This window comes from Salvelinus fontinalis, chromosome 35, assembly GCF_029448725.1.
Source record: "Salvelinus fontinalis isolate EN_2023a chromosome 35, ASM2944872v1, whole genome shotgun sequence".
NCBI classification, from domain to species: domain Eukaryota; kingdom Metazoa; phylum Chordata; class Actinopteri; order Salmoniformes; family Salmonidae; genus Salvelinus; species Salvelinus fontinalis.
Genome location: NC_074699.1, coordinates 20436252 through 20455928, shown reverse-complemented (window position 1 = coordinate 20455928; position 19677 = coordinate 20436252). Strand labels below are relative to the sequence as shown.

The window sequence follows — 19677 nt, the reverse complement described above, 5'->3', positions numbered from 1 at the left end:
AAGCGACGTGGATCAACTATTCCTGGCATGATCACAGTGGTGGAAAAAGTACGCAATTGTCATACTTGAGTAAAAGATATCTTAATAGAAAATTAAGAGAATAGAAAAAAGTAAAAGTGAAAGTCACTCAGTAAAATACTACTTGTGTAAAAGTCTGAAGGTATTTGGTTTAAAATATACTTAAGTATCAAAAGTAAATGTAATTGCTAAAATATACTTAACTATCAAAAGTAAAAGTATAAATAATTTCAAATTCTTTACATTAAGCAAACCAGACGGCACCATTATCTTGTTTTTTAAATTTACGGATAGCCAGGGGCACACTCCAACACCCAGACATAATTTACAAACGAAGCATTTGTGTTCAGTGAGTCAGCCAGATCATATGCAGTAGGGATGACCAGAAATGTTGTCTTGATAAGTGTGTGAATCGGACCGTTTTCCTGTCCTGCTAAGCATTCGAGTACTTTTGGGTGTCTAGGAAAATATATGCAGTAAAAAGTACATTATTCTCTTCAGGAATGTAGTGAATTAAAAGTAAAAGTTGTCAAAAATATAAATAGTAATGTGCAGATACCACCAAAAACAACTTAAGTAGTACTTTAAACTATTTTTACTTAAGTACTTTAGACCAGGGTTTCCCAAACTCCCCTTGGGCGCACGTTGTGAGATTTGTGAGTTTTGCCCAAGCACTACAAAGCTGATTCAAACAGCCAACTCATCATCAAGCTTTGATTATTTCAATCAGCTGTGTAGTGCTAGGGCAAAAATTCTAATGTGCACCTAGTGGGGTCCCCAGGACCGAGTTTGGGAACCCTGCTTAATACCACTGCATGTTCTTTGAGCAGATACAATTTCAAAGCTAGTGCAGTTTGTACAGTTGCAGTTAGGGAGATAGTACATCTAGTACAGATTACATTGCATTGCTAATAAAGATTTTTTAAAGCTAGTACAGCAAAGTGTTGGGAATAGTCGATTTTTAAACATTAGTTGTAAAGGTACCTTATCATTTAATTGACTCAGGGCCTGATTTATAGCTAGTTTTGGTTGGCTTCTCCACTCTATGAGCCTGTCTACTTTACTACCCTACTGGCTGAGCTTTGAACCACAATGTCTTCAGGGCCTGAATGTCACAGGATGACCAGGGTAGGGGTCAACAAAATATCCCAAAACGCTGCTGCAGGAACATTCCAATTCATAAAAGCATGCTTCTTCTATGTGCAATAACTCCAATAATCTCCAAACTTCTCAGAAGCCTATCTTTCCATCCCTCAGCGTTACCTGAGGTTTTTTTGGTCCACATACCATGATGCAGGAAACCTTATGACACTGGCAGGGGTTTTGCGTCAGTCTGTGACATCTTAAAAGTGAGTTATCACATGACTAGCCATTGTGAAGGGTTTCACGTCAGTGAGGTATGATGAAGTGTATCTCTGTTGTAGATCAGTGCTCTCTGTCAGCAGGCTATCAAGAGTGTCAGGCCCTACTATGAGTGAGCGTGGGTCGGTGTCACCCAGAGATAGCTGTCTGTCTCTCATTCCTCTATGCTATCACCTATCTCGTGAATGCATACTGTATGCATACTGTATGTCTCTAAGCATCAACCAAGGTGCACGAACAAAGGAGAAAACTGGAAATGTGAGAGATACTCTGATAACTCTTGGTAAACCTCCGAGCTGTATGGGTTATTAGTGACATCCAGTTATTAATCACCTGGCGATGGATGTATTCTTTGTGTGAGCCAAGGGAGGCTTCACTCCGAGCCAGTATGTCGCTCAGACTGCTGCATCACCATGTATCACATAAATCACATTTGATTGCTTTTTTTACAGTAGAGATGGCATGAGTGATGAGGAGCTTTCTGAGACAAAGGTAAACAATCACTGGGCTTGGGCCTTTTTAAAAATATTTTTTCTTTACTCTTGTTCCTGTTTTCTTTCACTTGGTTTCTATTACTATGGTATAGCAATGCTATAATGCAGAATGAGTGGATTATACATCTTCTCATGCTTTAAATCCCTGACTTAAAGGAACAACCCACTCCAAAACTATACTTTGGTTTTCTTTTCATGAGTCTACTGTTGATACAGTCCCCAAATGTTTTGCATGTTAGCAGTCAAGTTTTAAAGATATTGGACATTCAAGAAGCAAGGTGTCACTTGCCACATCATTATGATGCAAAACGCATAGTGTATTTTCCTTTAAGCCAGCAAGGTGGAAAAATCTGCCATTCTACCCTTGAGCAAGGCAGTTAACCTCCAACAACAACTGCTTCCCGGATGCCGATGACGTGGATTAAGGCAGCCCTCTGCACCTCTCTGATTCAGAGGGTTAAATGGTCCCAGACGCATTTCAGTTGAATGCATTCAGTTATACAACTGACTAGGTATCCCCTCTCCCTTCCCTTCACATCTCCGATGTTGTGTCATTCATATTCACTGTCTCTCTCCTTCACAGCTCAGATGGTCAGGGACCATCTGAGCCTGGTCCCAGATCAATGCTATCATTCCAACTCCTTGTCACGGAAAACAATGAAAGACATGATAATTCAATTAGTATTTGGTAAGAGAGCAAAAATAGACTGGCTAAGTTTAAGGAGAGAGGGCCCTGTTGCTTTACACTGTACATTTTCTCATATCCTCAGACCTCATGTGGTTCTACACCCCTCAGTGGTGTCAGAGATGGTTAATAGTGTTATTGTATTGCGGCATTGGCAGGCAAACCACATTCACTGTTTTGGGCAGAGAGGGCTAAGAAAGCAAAACTCAGAAATTGCCTGAGGTATCTGTGGTGCGCTGTTCTGTGACTCACCTGCCTATTGATTTGCAGCTCTCCATGAGATCTTATGGTACATCACTGGTGGAATGTATCTGTGCCGCAATGACAGTTGAGGACACCACACCATGTAATAGAGAGCCTTGTAGGAATGTAGCTTTGAAGATAATGATCTAACTGACTCCATAATATCCCTTGGTCACATTCTTTCACTGATTAGTTTTGTTTGTGAAACGTTTGTATAACTCACCTTGGCCCAACTGAATGGTTGGTCTTCTGGAGGTACTAGAGGCTAGTGGCTATGTCTGACATTCACTCAAACTTTTAATTAAAACAATCACTGAAAAAACCTGAACTGTCTGTAAGGCATTGCCCTGGTTTAGTCTGTCTCTAATGGTTAATTATTTGAAGGCTGTTCAGGCTCATAACAATGAGGAGGTGAGACCCAGTCATGCAGTTCTTTTTGAATAACGTTGTATTATTCCGAACCATCAGAAAACTCCTTATTAGACAACCTATTAGATATGCAAGGCACTTTTGTCCTCGTAAAATTCATTTATTTTGTTTACAGACAACTTAGGCCTACTCATCCAACATATTTTGTTGAAGTTATATCCCGTAGTTGAGGCCTCAGTGCCAGTCAGGTTGTGCTATCATGCCAATGCCTATGTAGGCTTGATAATGACAGCAGTGAAGTTGGCATTGGCAAGAGCACAAACAGAGATGGGACCAGGCTACCACAGTTGAACACTGAAGATACCACTGTAAAGAGACACCTCAAACCTAATCTGAAATGCAATAAGCAAAATAAAAAATGTATACCACTCTTATTGTTGCTACTACAGCACAATTGACAATCATTACAGCAGTCTTATCATTGTATTTCATGTTGATTACATACAGTACAACATAAATGTAGGTTTTACCTAACAGTTTTTTATGCTTATGTCACTAAGATCTTGTACAGTACCAATATCACGAGTTTGTCTATTAATTCCCTCTGATTATCAACTGTCAAAAACGACAGTAGATGTTAGAATAGCAAAAGAAACGCTCCAGGGCCTTGATCATAGTTAAGATAAGAGTCATCAGCGAGACACCAACTAAGACAGCAACCGACATCATGCTGTGTGTGTGTGTCCATCACGCGTGTTCTTATGATGCCCCATGTGCACGCGTCGCCTGCATACCTAGAAAACACATGCATTTAGGAGGATGTTCTCTTCTAGTACAGGTGCACAGGTCCTTACTGATACAGTGTGATGAGTTCACTAAGGGTTCAATAATACTGTATTTCATCATATATTCAGTAGTTGGCCTATGTGGTTAGCTACGGGTGTGTCACGCTCTGACCGTAGATTGCTTTGTATGTTTCTATTTTTAGTTTGGTCAGGGTGTGATGTGGGTGGGTATTCTATGTTGTAGGTCTAGGTTTTCTATTTCTATGTGTTTGGCCTGGTATGGTTCTCAATCAGAGGCAGCTGTCTATCGTTGTCTCTGATTGAGAGCCATACATAGGTAGCCTGTTTTCACACTTTTGTTTGTGGGTGGTTATTTTCTGGTTAGTGTTTGTTGCACCTGTCAGAACTGTTCGTTGGTCGTTTTGTTGTTTTTGTTCGTGTATTCATCTTGATTAAAAGTAATTATGGATACGTACCACGCTGCATTTTGGTCCTCCTCTCCTTCTCCCGACGACTTTTGTTAGAGTGACTTTAGAAGATGTTGAAATTAATTTTCTATGTTTTTTCATTGACTGATCAATGAAAGTAGAGTTTGGTAGGGGCTCAATCAAGGCACATTTTAACTCAATCATAGTTAAAGTTTGGGCTCTACTCAAAACCACATCAGGGAGTCTCCAAGGTAAACGAAACAACATTGGTCCATATCAAGGTCCAGGTGAGAGTCCTTTTGTTTACTGAACATTTGTTTCAGGATTAGATTACTTGAATTTCTAATTCTCACACTCCTCTATTCTCTCCCTACCCTGAACAAAACTTTAAAATTACAGATTTCATTTATTTTAAATGCAATTTCATTCAATATACTTTGTAAAAATACACATGTAGTAGTAAAATTGTTACCCCACATTATACTGCCAGTTTCCTCTTTGTGCTCTGGCTGTGTACATATAATCCAGACTGATACAGGCCTGCTGTTCAGTGAAGGCAGCGTGGCACATGGAGTTACCGGATGCCCTTATTGCCTCAGATGCACCTCATTACCACTTTGGGCAGATGACTGGACAGATATTGCTCAGTGTGTCTATTTAAATTGATATAGACATAAACAAAACATTTGGTATGTTATCCTGCATGTCTGTGTATGCCAGAAATACCCCTGTTGCCTGCAGTGTTTATTTAAGATCAATCCACACATCACCATCAACACTAGTCAGGGCACCAAGTAGTACACTATCAACCCAAACATCACCATCACCAGGACAATCAAGCCTCTATGTAGGCTGTAAATAATTATATTTTCTATTGCGCTGACCTTAAATTCTATCATAATGCACCAACTAAGTTGCAAGCTATAGGTAGAAGATTTGGTACTGCAATTTGCATAGCCTTGGTACTCATTTCAACATTATTAGGCTACATGAATTATGTCTGCTCAAATGGATTAAGGAAGACCGACATTGTCAAATAGGTACTCGCATGTTAAACAAAAATGATAATTTGTTTGTACAAACATAAATATTTAAATACATGTTAATTCATTCATTACAGACAGTGGATAGGGCAATATCCCCCCCAAGATGCAAATACAGTTCATGGTAACTCAAAGCAGCTAAAGCTGAGGTTGCTGATCCATCAGCTGCTTTCTTAAATTAACACTGCAGGTAGAAGGGGAATGTATTGCATACAACACAGTGCTGTGGGATAACATACCAAATGTGTTGTTTATGGCTGGTGTTCAACCTTCCTAAGTTCTCCCATGTCACCCTGCTCCTCCGCACAGTCCACTGGCTTCCAGTCGAAGCTCGTATGATCGTCAAGACTCTGGTGCTTGCCTACGGAGCATCAAGGGGAACTGCCCCTCCTTACCTTCAGGCTATGCTCAAAACCAACGTCCAAAACCAAGCGCTCCGTTCAGCCACCCTTGGTCTCTCAGCCCTCCCACCTTTAAGGGAGGTTAGCTCCCGCAGCCCAGTCAAAGCTCTTCTCTGTCCTGACACCCCAATGGTGGAACAAGCTTCCCCCTAAAGTTAGGCCAACGTTCCCTGCCACTCTTCCGAAAACCTCTGAAACCCTACCTCTTTGAAGAATATCTTAAATAAGTCTCATGTACCATCTAAACTGCAGTAAAATATATTTTTCATCACAAAAAAATATTGTATTTTCAGCTGTTTGAAGCTGGTGTACAAAACCGAAAGTAAAAGATGCGAAAACGAAACTTAAGCACGGGAAGCATATAAATAGTGCACATGGAACAGATCTATCACTTCTTAGACTTGCTTTCAATGAGACTTACAGATCTATAATTCACATTTCTATGTGAATTTGGTTGGGTCGCCCAAAAAGCCCAAAAAGTTACATATTGCAGCTTTAAATGTTGTATACTGTATATCTGTCTTTTGACTACAAAAAATGTCAACCATGACCTAGAGTATTTGTAGTTTCCCTGACCTTCTCTAATGCAGAATGTTGTTTGTAGCCTGATTCATAGCCTGGTTCCTCTCTAGGTTTCTTCCTAGGTTTTGGCCTTTCTAGGGAGTTTTTCCTAGCCACCGTGCTTCTACACCTGCATTGCTTGCTGTTTGGGGTTTTAGGCTGGGTTTCTGTACAGCACTTTGAGATATCAGCTGATGTAAGAAGGGCTATATAAATACATTTGATTTGATTTGTAATGAATACTGTTGTATCATTTCTGCTTTGTAGCTCCAGGCCGCAGCCAGCGTGTTCTTAGGGCAAGTCGAATTATTCTGTAAGTAAATCTCTGACACTTCTACTTTAGGTGACATTATGAATGGAATAGTGGTCATACAATATCATACGAATTATAGGAAGTACAGTACCAGTCAAAAGTTTGGACACACCTACTAATTTCAGGGTTTTTCTTTATTTGTACTATTTTCTATATTGTAGAATAATAGTGAAGACATCAAAACTATGAAATAACACATGGAATCATGTAGTAACAAAAAGTGTTAAACAAATCAAAATATATTTTATATCTGAGATTCTTCAAAGTAGCCACCCTTTGCCTTGACGACAGCTTTGCACACTCTTGGCATTCTCTTGACCATCTCCACCTGGAATGCTTTTCCAACAGTCTTGAAGGAGTTCCCACATATGCTGAGCACATGTTGGCTGCTTTTCCTTCACTCTGCGGTCCAACTCATCCCAAACCATCTCAATTGGGTTGAGGTCGGGTGATTGTGGAGGCCAGGTCATCTGATCAGCACTCCATCACTCTCTTTCTTGGTCAAATAGCCCTTACACAGCCTGGAGGTGTGTTGGGTCATTGTCCTATTGAAAACAAACAATAGTTCCACTGAGCACAAAACTGATAGGATGGCGTATTGCTGCAGAATGCTGTGGTAGCCATGCTGGTTAAGTGTGCCTTGAATTCTAAATAAACTATCAACAGTGTCACCAGCAAAGCGCCATCACACCTTCTCCTCCATGCATCGCGGTGGGAACCACACATGCGGAGATCATCCGTTCACCTACTCTGCGTCTCACAAAGACATGGCGGTTGGAACTAACAAATTTGGACTCATCAGACCAAAGGAAAGATTTCCACCGGTCGAATGTCCATTGCTCGTGTTTCTTAGATTGCTCAAGTCTCTTCTTATTATTGGTATCCTTTAGTAGTGGTTTCCTTGCAGCAATTCGACCATGAAGGCCTGTTTCACACAGTCTCCTCTGAACAGTTGATGTTGAGATGTGTCTGTTACTTGAACTCGGTGAAGCATTTTTTTGGGCTGCAATTTCTGAGGCTGGTAACGTTATACACCAGAAGTTAATGGGTATCTGTAGGACGAATGTACAGTTGAAGTCGGAAGTTCACATACACTTAAGTTGGAGTCACTAAAACTCGTTTTTCAACTACTCCACAAATTTCTTTTTAACAAACTAAAGTTTTGTCAAGTCAGTTAGGACATCTACTTTGTGCATGACACAAGTAATTTTTCCAACAATTATTTTCATGACAGATTATGTCACTTATAATTCACTGTAAAGTTTCCATACTGTGCCTTTAAACAGCTTGGAAAATTCCAGAAATTCCAGCTAATTGACATAATTTCAGTCAATTGGAGGTGTACCTGTGGATATATTTCAAGGCCTACCTTCAAACTCAGTGCCTCTTTGCTTGACATCATGGGAAAATCAAAGGAAATCAGTCAAGACCTCATAAAATAATTGTAGGCCTCCACAAGTCTGGTTCATCCTTGGGAGCAATTTCCAAACGCCTGAAGGTACCACGTTCATCTGTACAAACAAAAGTACGCAAGTATAAACACCATGGGACCACGCAGCCGTCATACCACTCAGGAAGGAGACGCGTTCTGTCTCCTAGAGATTAACTTACTTTGGTGCGAAAAGTGCAAATCAATCCCAGAACAACAGCAAAGGACCTTGTGAAGATGCTGGAGGAAACAGGTACAAAAGTATCTATATTCACAGTAAAACGAGTCCTATGTCGACATAACCTGAAAGACCGCTCAGTAAGGAAGAAGCCACTGCTCCAAAACCGCCATAAAAAAGCCAGACTACGGTTTGCAACTGCACATGGGGACAAAGATCGTACTTTTTGGAGATATGTCCTCTGGTCTGATGAAACAAAAATAGAACTGTTTGGCCATAATGACCATCGTTATGTTTGGTGGAAAAAGGGGGATGCTTGCAAGCCGAAGAACACCATCCCAACCGTGAAGACAAGTTGGGTGACAGACAGACCACAGAGTGATTGATCAACCATGTGTAAACACAGTCACAAAGCCCAATTATCTTATGTTAACAATCACGCAAGCACCTTGAAAGAAATGCTAAGTAACATGACCTGGCAAGAGATGAACGACGACTGCACCATTAGATATTTAAAGCACTGTCCTTCTGTCACCTCAAACACTGAAGGAGGGACTGGTGCACTTCACAAAATAGATGGCATCATAAAGGAGGAAAATGATGTGGATATATTGAAGCAACATCTCAAGACATTAGTCAGGAAGTTAAAGTTTGGTTGCAAATGGGTCTTCCAAATTGACAATTACACCAAGCACACTTCCAAAGTTGTGGAAAATGGCTTGAGGTCAAAAAAGTCAAGGTATTGGAGTGGCCATCACAAAGCCCTGACCTCAATCCTATAGAAAATGTGTGGGCAGAACTGAAAAAGCGTGTGCGAGCAAGGAGGCCTACAAACCTGACTCAGTTACATCAGCTCTGTCAGGAAAAATGGGCCAAAATGCACCCAACATATTGTGGGAAGCTTGTGGAAGGCTCCTGAAACATTTGACCCAAGTTAAACAATTTAAAGGCAATGCTACCAAATACTGAGTGTATGTAAACTTCTGACCCACTGGGAATGTGATGAAAGAAATATAATCAGAAAAAAATCATTCTCTCTCTACTATTATTCTGACATTTCACATTCTTAAAATAAAGTGGTGATCCTACCTGACCCAAGACAGGGAATGTTTACTAGGATTAAATGTCAGGAAATGTGAAAAACTGAATTTAAATGTATTTGGCTAAGGTGTGTGTAAACTTCTGACTTCAACATTTACATTTACATTTAAGTCATTTAGCAGACGCTCTTATCCAGAGCGACTTACAAATTGGTGCATTCAACTGTATATGGTTGGGTCAGGAGGAGCCAGGGGGCTTTGGGAGGTGCTGAGTAGAGGAGAGTCAATCACATGATTGTGTTCACTGATAATGGTGGACAGCTGTGGATTAGTGAGGAAGAGGGTCGAGGTCAGGTCAGGTCAGGTCAGGTGAGGTGACATTAATAAGGGAGAAGGAACAGTTTATTGCCCGCATCACTTGACGTCCTGCCTAGTAATAAAGATGTAATATTTAGAGGGAAGGAGGAGACTCCTCACAAATTGGGGTATATATACTACCACTGGTGGAAATATGTTTTTGTCTTATGCAGCTGTATGACCCAATGGGTGAATAAACTTGGTTTAAGCTTTACTAATCGTCCTTGAGTTTTACTCGGTTCATTTAGAACCTAACAACATAATATGGACTTGGTCTTTTACCAAATAGGGCTATCTTCTGTATACCCCCCCTACCTTGTCACAACACAACTGATTGGCTCAAACACATTAAGATGGAAAGAAATTCCACAAATTACATTTTAACAAGGCACACCTGTTAATTGAAATGCATTCCAGTTGAGTGTGCAGAGCTGTCATCAAGGCAAAGGATGGCTACTTTGAAGAATCTCAAATATAAAATATATTTTGATTTGTTTAACACTTTTTTGGCTACTAGATAATTCCATATGTGTTATTTCATAGTTTTGATGTCTTCGCTATTAAACTACAATGCAGAAAATAGTAAAAATAAAGAAAAACCCTGGAATGAGTATCTGTGTCCAAACTTTTGACTGGTACTGTGTATCATCACACGTTTTACCCGGTTGTACAATAGCATACAAATTGGATGACTTAACTTATCATACATCTTGGAGGATGTATAGTATTATACTTCTTTCTCTGAGACCAGGTTGCTTGTTGCCCAGTAACAACAAAGGAGATCTCCTCTAACAACAAAAAATGGCAACCATATTTTTTTTTCTTTCGGATTTTCCTCTAACCCCTCCACTGAAACATGTTGTTCGTGACAAACAATCAAATGCACGGGACTCTCTGCTGCCTCGTGCCAGATGTCATCTATCAAGGTGCCAGAGGGCGGGGAGGGAGGGTTTGGCGCTGGGTAGGGCAACAGCTGGCTCACACTGAGGACACACCTCTGTTTTGTCCCATATATACCTGTAGTGATACAGCCTGTAGTTTCAGGGTCACAGCCACACTCAGGGCACGTCAAAGAGCATCACTGTATCAGTACTTACTTAGCCACCACCATGGGGAATTGCAGCCAGGGATGCAAAGACTATTTCTCTCGGCAAAAGAACACCAACATCCGTCTTACACTGCCGGTAGTCTGCTTCGTCTGGCAGATCGCCATGATCATCCTCTTCGGAGTCTTCATCCGCTACGACAAGGAGTCGAACGCACACTGGGTAGAGACCAAGGCCCATGAGAACATCACCAGTGACATAGAGAATGACTTCTACTTCAGATACCCCAGTAAGTACATTCCTAATCACTGGACTGCCTGATGCATCCTTTAGGTTGACAATATACAGTAAATGTATGATTCATGGTTTCATCTTTATTGAAATGATAAAGAATCAGGTTATTAATAAGAAGCATGCTTGCTGTTTGAACAGATGACAACCTTTGATCTCTAGGATGTTTGACAATTTCCCCTGTGAAATCCTCTGGATAACGATCTCAGTCAGTTATTTTGAAAGCATCTATTCATTAATGGACTAATGCAGTAGCAGTCCAAATTTGCCTCCCTAACTTGGGTTAAAACTACGTATCCTCTTTACCACATGTTGGTCAGGTCTTATTTCCAATTTGTCTGATTCTAGCTTGGTTCATATCAGCTTCTGATGGTGCATCTTTGCTGATAGCCAGGTGAATGAGTGACAAGTTAAGTTTACTTGTGATGCTATGTGGCATCTGTTTCCTCTTATAATATGATGTGTTTTGATTTGTCAGGGATTATGTCCTACCTGTAGCTCTGGCGTGTAAACTGACAGGGTGTGTATCCTAAACCTGCTAATCTGGTGATGACATATCCAGTGATGACATATCCAGAATATGTTGAGTTAATTGCTTTAAAACTTTGACCAAATGGTACAGAACAACAAGACTGATTTTTATCAAAAACTATGCAACTACTGAGAGCCCCTTGCATTTGATGCAATAACATGTTGCATTAACTAGTAGGATTTATTTCACACTTTTAATAATTCTCTCGCTCTCCCTCTCTCTCTTTCTCCGTCTCTCTCTTTCTCTATCTCACTCTTTCTCCTTCTAACTCTCCTCTCTCCAGGCTTCCAGGATGTCCATGTGATGATCTTTGTGGGTTTTGGGTTCCTCATGACTTTCTTGAAGAGGTACAGCTTCGGTGCGGTCGGCTTCAACTTCCTCATTGCCTCCTTCGGCCTGCAGTGGGCTCTGCTCATGCAAGGCTGGTTCCACTCTCTAGACCCCCAGACAGGAAAGATCTTCATCGGTATTGAAAGGTATGCAACCGCACTGATGTGCATCTATGAGGCTGCAATTTGTTCAGTAATTAGAGTGAGAACTGATGAGGTATGCACATGCATAGGAGAGGGGAGGAGGCTTAATCAGGGAGTTGCTACTCATACTGAGACAATGGCAGAATGGTTGTAGGAGCAATAGACTGTACCATAATGTACCACTCTCTTAGGGTTAAGCAAGCTGTCACATGGGTTAAGCAGTGATGGGTTAAACCAGGTATGGGCAACAGGCGGCCCGCGGGCATCATATTATTATTATTTAAACTGGGGGGGGACTCAGTAGGGATCTCAATTTACTATTGAGAGATAGAATATACAAGTGCAATTTCAAAATGTGGTTGTGCATCAGCAGTCACTCAATTAGCCCATGTCAGCTACATTTTTTAGATTGGTGAGTTAGTCTAGCGGCCAGCTATCTAGCATGATCATATTACCGACCGGTGTGGGGCCCATCGATAAAAATATTTGCCTCCACCCCATAGCAAAATGTGTAGAATTGCTGCAAACTTGCTTTAGAACAGCAACATTTTCTCTACGTCCCATGCCAAAATGTGCTGTATTGCAGGAAATTGAATTTAAAATGTAAATGTTTTCTCTTCACTGTCATGAGGGGGGTCACCCCCATCACAGTTCCCATCCCTGGGTTCAACTGATGGATGGGTTCTTGTTCTGAGAATCTCAATAACAAGAGGCGGGGAGGTTGTAATCATTTAGGTTGACTTCATCACAAATATCATTATCCTTGAGACTTATCTCCCGGGTTATTCATCTTGAAGGGCAGACTATCATTCCTATCATAGCTGAGAGAAAGACCTGAAGGAGGATTACCTGAAGGAGGATTACTTACTGATCTAGTCATTCAGGTTTTACTACTGTATACATGACTGACTCTCTCACATGACTCTCTAGTAGTAATTTGTCTCCACCCCACCCACCTGTGTCTTCTATCTGCAGTCTGATCAATGCTGACTTCTGTGTGGCGGGCTGTCTCATAGCCTACGGGGCAGTGCTGGGCAAAGTCAGCCCGGTCCAGCTGTTGGTTATGACCCTGTTTGGTGTCACTCTGTTTGCTGTGGAAGAGTACATCATTCTGAACTTACTTCATGTGAGTCCCATTAAGCACTCTCTGGGCGTACAACTATCAAATTAAACACACTGTATTAGCCATGGTTGGATTAATTGAATTCACCCTATAACCCTGATATAGTAACGTATTTATGTAACCTCAATGGCCTGCAGCCACGTAATCACATGGTTTTGTACACCTGGTAACAAACGACTGTTTCTATCCCCACAGGCTAGGGATGCCGGTGGCTCCATGGTTATTCACACCTTTGGAGGTTATTATGGTCTGGCCATCTCTCGGGTCCTTTACCGACCTAATTTACACCAGAGCAAGCGTATGCAGGGCTCTGTGTACCACTCCGATACCTTCGCCATGATCGGTGAGCTAGTTGTTCATTGCATAAACATACGAATGGTTCTGATTTGCACTGTGTGGGTTTCACTCCCTCTGGTGATGGTGACCTATCTTTAATTTGTAGAAGTTTTCTGCATGGAACTGTTGCTGTTTTGAAGTGTGTGTGATGATCGGTGTATTTTAACTGTGTTGTCCCTTCTCTCTCCTCAGGCACACTGTTCCTGTGGATGTTTTGGCCCAGTTTCAACTCGGCCATTACTGACCATGGAGACGGTCAGCACAGGGCAGTCATCAACACCTACCTGGGCCTGGCCGCCACTGTCCTCACCACAGTGGCCATCTCCAGCCTTTCCCAGAAGACTGGCAAGCTCGACATGGTAAGGAACCATCACTATGTGTTTGTGTGTTTGAATATGTGACATTCTCTGTAACTGTGTATTTGTGACACTAACTGATGACCTCTCAGTCTGCATAATCCTCCTCTGCGCTCATCTTATTGACTGACAAGTTTGAGTGTCATGACTGGTGCTCTCTCTTGCTTAACAGGTGCATATCCAGAATTCCACCCTGGCGGGGGGTGTTGCCTTGGGGACAGCGGCTGAGTTTATGATCTCTCCCTACGGAGCTCTGATCGTGGGCTTCTTCTGCGGCATCATCTCTACCATGGGCTACATCTTCATTTCTGTGAGTCTCACCCCTGGCCTCTCACAGCTTGAAGCTACATTGTCTTGTTTTGTAGGCTTAGTAGGTTCTGTCCAAAGAAAGGCATGACAACTATTGCAACTCTTATTTACTTCTTATGAATGATGTTGGGCCACACTCAATAAAGAAGGCATAGCACTCTAAATGGTGGCCTAATATTTGTTGGGCAGATTCCTTTGCCATAAATGGTAATACACTATTTGGGGCTGTTTACAGGTGTGTTAAACTTTTCCCTGTCCCCTCTCAGCCTTTCTTGGAAAAGACACTGAAGATTCAGGACACGTGTGGAATACACAACCTGCACGCCATGCCTGGGGTGATTGGCGGGATAGTTGGAGCCATCACTGCTGCTGCTGCCAGCGAGTCAGTCTACGGAAAGCAGGGGTGAGCCAGGAGGCCCGAGGGCCTAAGGCTACACAGCCAAACCACATGAACCTGAACATGTATCCTTGTTACCAGACAATCAGAACACATATTCCCCCACAACCTCTCATCAACCAATCATATCACACAGTTACTGTATGTCACAGGACATATCTTAAACGATTAATGTCATTTTGCACCAAACAATTTATGTCAGTTACAGTTTAGGCTGTAATCTGACAGTTAGTTGGAAATATACAGAGTCATTAGAAGACTCAACATAAAGCCTAAATATGGGACACAATCTGATTCTGTACATTGTTCTTTTCCGTCCAGGTTGATCAACACGTTTGACTTCACTGGAGACTTTAAGGACAGAACCGTGTTAACTCAGGGTGGATACCAGGCCGCTGGCATGTGTGTGTCCATCGTCTTTGGGGTTGTAGGCGGAGCTATAGTCGGTGAGTTTGGCCGCGACAGCCTAGCATCAGAGATGGGGAGGAGCCATGGGCATATAAAGGGTGACCTAGAGGTGGTATAGGGGGTGACGTATTTGAAGGAAAGGGACTGAAGTTAAACGCTATCGCCTCTGTTCACAGGTTCCATCCTGAAGTTACCCATCTGGGGTGATCCTGCTGATGAGAACTGCTTCGATGATGAGATGTACTGGGAGGTAAAGGAACCAGCTGCTCATCACCTGCGGTTCACAATACAGCCACTAGGTGGTGCCATTGTATTTGATTTAGTCTCACGTGACGACCTACAGACCACCTTTGAGATCTACATTGAATTTTTATGACTAAATGGAGAAAAAAATTAGAAAAAAATATAAACTATAGTAGTCAATAAAACTATTGCATTACATTGACCACACTGAAGACATTTCACACAAGTAGGACAATAAAACCTAAATCACCTATGATTTCTTCACAGCTCCCTGATGAAGAGGAGGAGCATCAGGAGAGCATCCCTCCCATTCTGGAGTACAACAACCACATGATCCACAAGCAGCAAGACCTGTAAGTCCATTCAGCATGCTCTGTTTGACCATGTCACACAAATCGTTAGTGATTTGTTGGATTATAATCAAGGATTAGTTTTAAATACAGTACTTGTTTATAGATAATCCAATCTTTTCTCAAACCATTATGTTCTCTGTTTATTGTAATGACTAATCATTCCACAAGAGAGAGCAGTGTAGGGAAAAATGTGTCTTTTTCTTTCTAAGTCTGTGATGTTTTGCTCTTATCTTAATAGATCTGAGTCCAACTTCTCTGTGGAACACTGTGAAAGCTAAATACAGAGGTGTGAGGACACCACCATCCAAATACGTGCTGCTGGACCACGGAATTACCACGGAAATCCAACAGACAACCACACTCCCCTTAAATGAAGACACCTATACAAGGCACATTAAAACATGCTTTCTTGGATCTTATGTTAAGGTCATTACCTACATTTGAAGCCATTATATACTGTATGTGCCTTCACCCCTCCACCCACCACCCACACCATTAGATCACATACACTTCCTAGATGGTTATGCACTGGCACGGAACGCTGTGTCCGGAATTCTGGTAAAATGCTGATCTATTGAAAGGACCTCTAAGATCTGCACTTAATCCACATTATGTGGACTATAACCTACTACACAAAATGGCCAATCGAGCTTTTCTTGAGCATTGGTATACTGTGTAATATTGTTTTTTATATATATATATATAAAACAATCACACTGTGAAATCTTTGACCACAACCACTGAATTGAATGAGGTTGAGGAAATAATTTTTTTATGAAATCACTTTGACCAATCCTCATTCTGTGGCCTTGTATGTTGTACATTTTCTTCCCATTTTCTTTTCAGATACTTTTTTATTTTAATACAGCTGGTGCATATGTGAAGAGGACAGTAGTTTACTTTTAGTTAAAATTGAATATTTTGTCTTTTGTGCTCTGAAAAACCCCAAAATGGTTTTGCTCTATTTTCACAATGCAGGAGTACCCTTTGAGTCCCCAATGTGATAATTTTCTTTGGTTAAATACTTTAAATGTACTTCTACAACTCATCACTGACTCTTTGTTTGGGATAACGATTTAAACTTTACTTGAACGGTTTTGGTAACATAATGCATTTAAACAGCTTTTAAAGCTTTGTTTATGCAAACACATTTTCATCACCATCTCTATTGATTGAATGTATCCCCTGTCTTCTGAGATGCCCTCTGTCTTCCACCTGTTAATTGTTTTTACTGTACTGTTGTCTGAGTGACAGAAGTTATTTAGATGTTTTATGTAAATCTTATTCTATACTCAAAATCATGTTTATTTAAATGTTGCTACTCATGTGACTTAACAAATAAAATGTGATGTTAGATATACTGTTTGCCTCTTCTCCTTGATAGCTCCACAGTCATGCAAGATGAATGTTAGGATGTGTATATCTGATGTCATGCTCAGTGTGAATGAGAAGATACTGTACATAAGATGTACATACAGACCAGCATGATCAACATGTACTGTAACAGGTGGGACCTTTTGAATGTCCACCACTATGGTGAGGTAATGAAGGTCTAAAATCAATGACCTGCTATCCCTTTAAAAGGCAACTTCAGTCAGCAATTTTGGAGAGGGGAAATGCTTTTCACTGCACACAAAATTACTTTTTCGCAGCAGGTTAGGAAAATTAGCGTAGCACGTTAGGAGACTGAGGTTAAGAAAAAGGATTTGGGTCAGAGTTAGCAAAAACTAACCTGCTTCGAAAATCGCTTTCTATGGAAGCGCCGTGAAAGTGTCCCCCTTTTGGAGAGACTACTACTATGGGGCCTACACCATGTGACCATGTCTGTTTGAGGATGATGAATTGTTTGAAAGTCATGGTAAGTCTATTTCAAATCAGTAATATCATTGAAATTGTTTTGAATATATGAATCCTGTAAATATTGACTGTAGGTGTAACACGATGCTTTGGGACAAACTACAGCTAAGCAGAGTTTGAAAGGAGTTTTATGTAAGTTGAAATGTATCCAATGTCTGTATATTTGCAAGTTTAAATGTGACTAACTGGCATTTTTATGTATCTTCTAGAGGCTTAATACAGCAGCTGTATTTTAACCTTGATAAAATAGTTTTTTAGTCTAAAGCCACTAACCCAAAAGTTTAGCTATTTAATTGTATTGAGTACATTCTTGGTTAGAGTTCAGGTAGTGTCACGGCCGTGAAAAGATGAGGACCAAGGTGCAGCGTGGTGAGCGTTCATACTTTTAATAGTAGATGTCACCAACAAAACAATAAACAATACCAAAACAAACCGTCACGCTTAAGGCAATGTGCCATCAAACAAAGTTAAGTTCCCACAAAGACAGGTGGAAAAAAAGGGATACCTAAGTATGGTTCTCAATCAGAGACAACGATAGACAGCTGCCTCTGATTGAGAACCACACCCGGCCAAACACAAAGAAATAGAAAACATAGAAATAAAGAAACTAGAATGCCCACCCTAGTCACACCCTGGCCTAACCAAAAATAGAGAATAAAAGCCTCTCTATGGCCAGGGCGTGACAGGTAGACCTATCTCTGCCTGTTTTTTGAGTGCTCCAACTTGTTTAACAGGAATTGGTCATTTTTGGGATGTTTTTCTTGGGCTATCCCTATATTATTGGTTAGGCTAGTGCTTCAGTGATAACGTAAAGGTGTGTTTGAAAAGTGTGTTGTGCTCAAGTGTTTTCCTCATAGAAGTGCTGTGAATCACTATTTTCTATTCCAATTACTCTGAGCATGTCACAAGTGTAGAGAGGAGTAGGCAGGAGGCAGTCTCAGGTTTAGAACTACTGAGTTTATTAACGCACATACATATACAGTGGGGAGAACAAGTATTTGATACACTGCCGATTTTGCAGGTTTTCCTACTTACAAAGCATGTAGAGGTCTGTAATTTTTATCACAGGTACACTTCAACTGTGAGAGACGGAATCCAAAATCCAGAAAATCACATTGTATGATTTTTAAGTAATTAATTTGCATTTTATTGCATGACATAAGTATTTGATACATCAGAAAAGCAGAACTTAATACTTTTCCCATTAAAATAACATTGAATTGATCAGAAATACAGTGTACAGCCGTGTCCAAAAGTTTTGAGAATGACACAAATATTAATTTCCACAGAGTTTGCTGCTTCGGTGTCTTTAGATATTTTTGTCAGAAGTTACTATGGAATACTAAGGTATAATTACAAGCATTTCATAAGTGTCAAAGGCTTTTATTGACAATTATATATTTGCAGTGTTGACCCTTCTTTTTCAAGACCTCTGCAATCTGCCCTGGCTTGCTGTCAATCAACTTCTGGGTCACATCCTGACTGATGGCAACCCATTCTCCAATCAATGCTTGGAGTTTGTCATAATTTGTGGGTTTTTGTTTGTCCACCCGCCTCTTGAGGATTGACCACAAGTTCTCAATGGGATTAAGGTCTGGGGAGTTTCCTAGCCATGGAACCACAATATCGATGTTTTGTTCCCTGAGCCACTTAGTTATCACTTTTGCCTTAGGGCAAGGTGCTCCATCATGCTGGAAAAGGCATTGTTCGTCACCAAACTGTTCCTGGATGGTTGGGAGAAGATGCTCTCGGAGGATGTGTTGGTACCATTCTTTATTCATAGCTGTGTTCTTAGACAAAATTGTGAGTGAGCCCACTCCCGTGGCTGAGAAGCAACCCCACACATGAATGGTCTCAGGATGCTTTACTGTTGGCATGACACAGGACTGATGGTAGCGCTCACCTTGTCTTCTCCGGACAAGCTTTTTTCCGGATGCCCCAAACAATTGGAAAGGGGATTCATCAGAGAAAATTACTTTATCCCAGTCCTCAGCAGTCCAATCCCTGTACCTTTTGCAGAATATCACTCTGTCCCTGATGTTTTTCCTGGAGAGAAGTGGCTTCTTTGCTGCCCTTCTTGACACCAGGCCATCCTCCAAAAGTCTTCGCCTCACTGTGCGTGCAGATGCACTCACACCTGCCTGTTGCCATTCCTGAGCAAGCTCTGTACTGGTGGTGCCCCGATCCCGCAGCTGAATCAACTTTAGGAGATGGTCTTGGCGCTTGCTGGACTTTCCTGGGCGCTCC

General features: G+C 41.2%; 1 protein-coding gene across 1 annotated transcript; it reads left to right on the top strand.

The window, feature by feature from the left end:
* The first annotated feature begins 10763 nt into the window (after positions 1-10763).
* LOC129834489 (ammonium transporter Rh type C-like) lies at positions 10764-16929 on the top strand. Its single transcript, XM_055899526.1, has 11 exons — positions 10764-11041; positions 11859-12051; positions 13024-13174; positions 13367-13514; positions 13700-13866; positions 14036-14173; positions 14439-14575; positions 14891-15015; positions 15154-15227; positions 15488-15573; positions 15812-16929. The coding sequence occupies exons 1-11, from the start codon at positions 10816-10818 to the stop codon at positions 15849-15851; spliced, it is 1485 nt and encodes a 494-aa protein (XP_055755501.1). The 5' UTR covers positions 10764-10815; the 3' UTR covers positions 15852-16929.
* The last annotated feature ends 2748 nt before the right edge of the window (positions 16930-19677 follow it).

Bases quoted from the DNA above. Each gene is read 5' to 3' on its own strand.
- LOC129834489 (XM_055899526.1), top strand. From the start codon at position 10,816: ATGGGGAATTGCAGCCAGGGATGCAAAGACTATTTCTCTCGGCAAAAG. The intron at 14,576-14,890 runs GTGAGCCAGGAG...TTTTCCGTCCAG, and splicing joins TCAGTCTACGGAAAGCAGGG to GTTGATCAACACGTTTGACT. The intron at 15,574-15,811 runs GTAAGTCCATTC...TTATCTTAATAG, and splicing joins ATCCACAAGCAGCAAGACCT to ATCTGAGTCCAACTTCTCTG.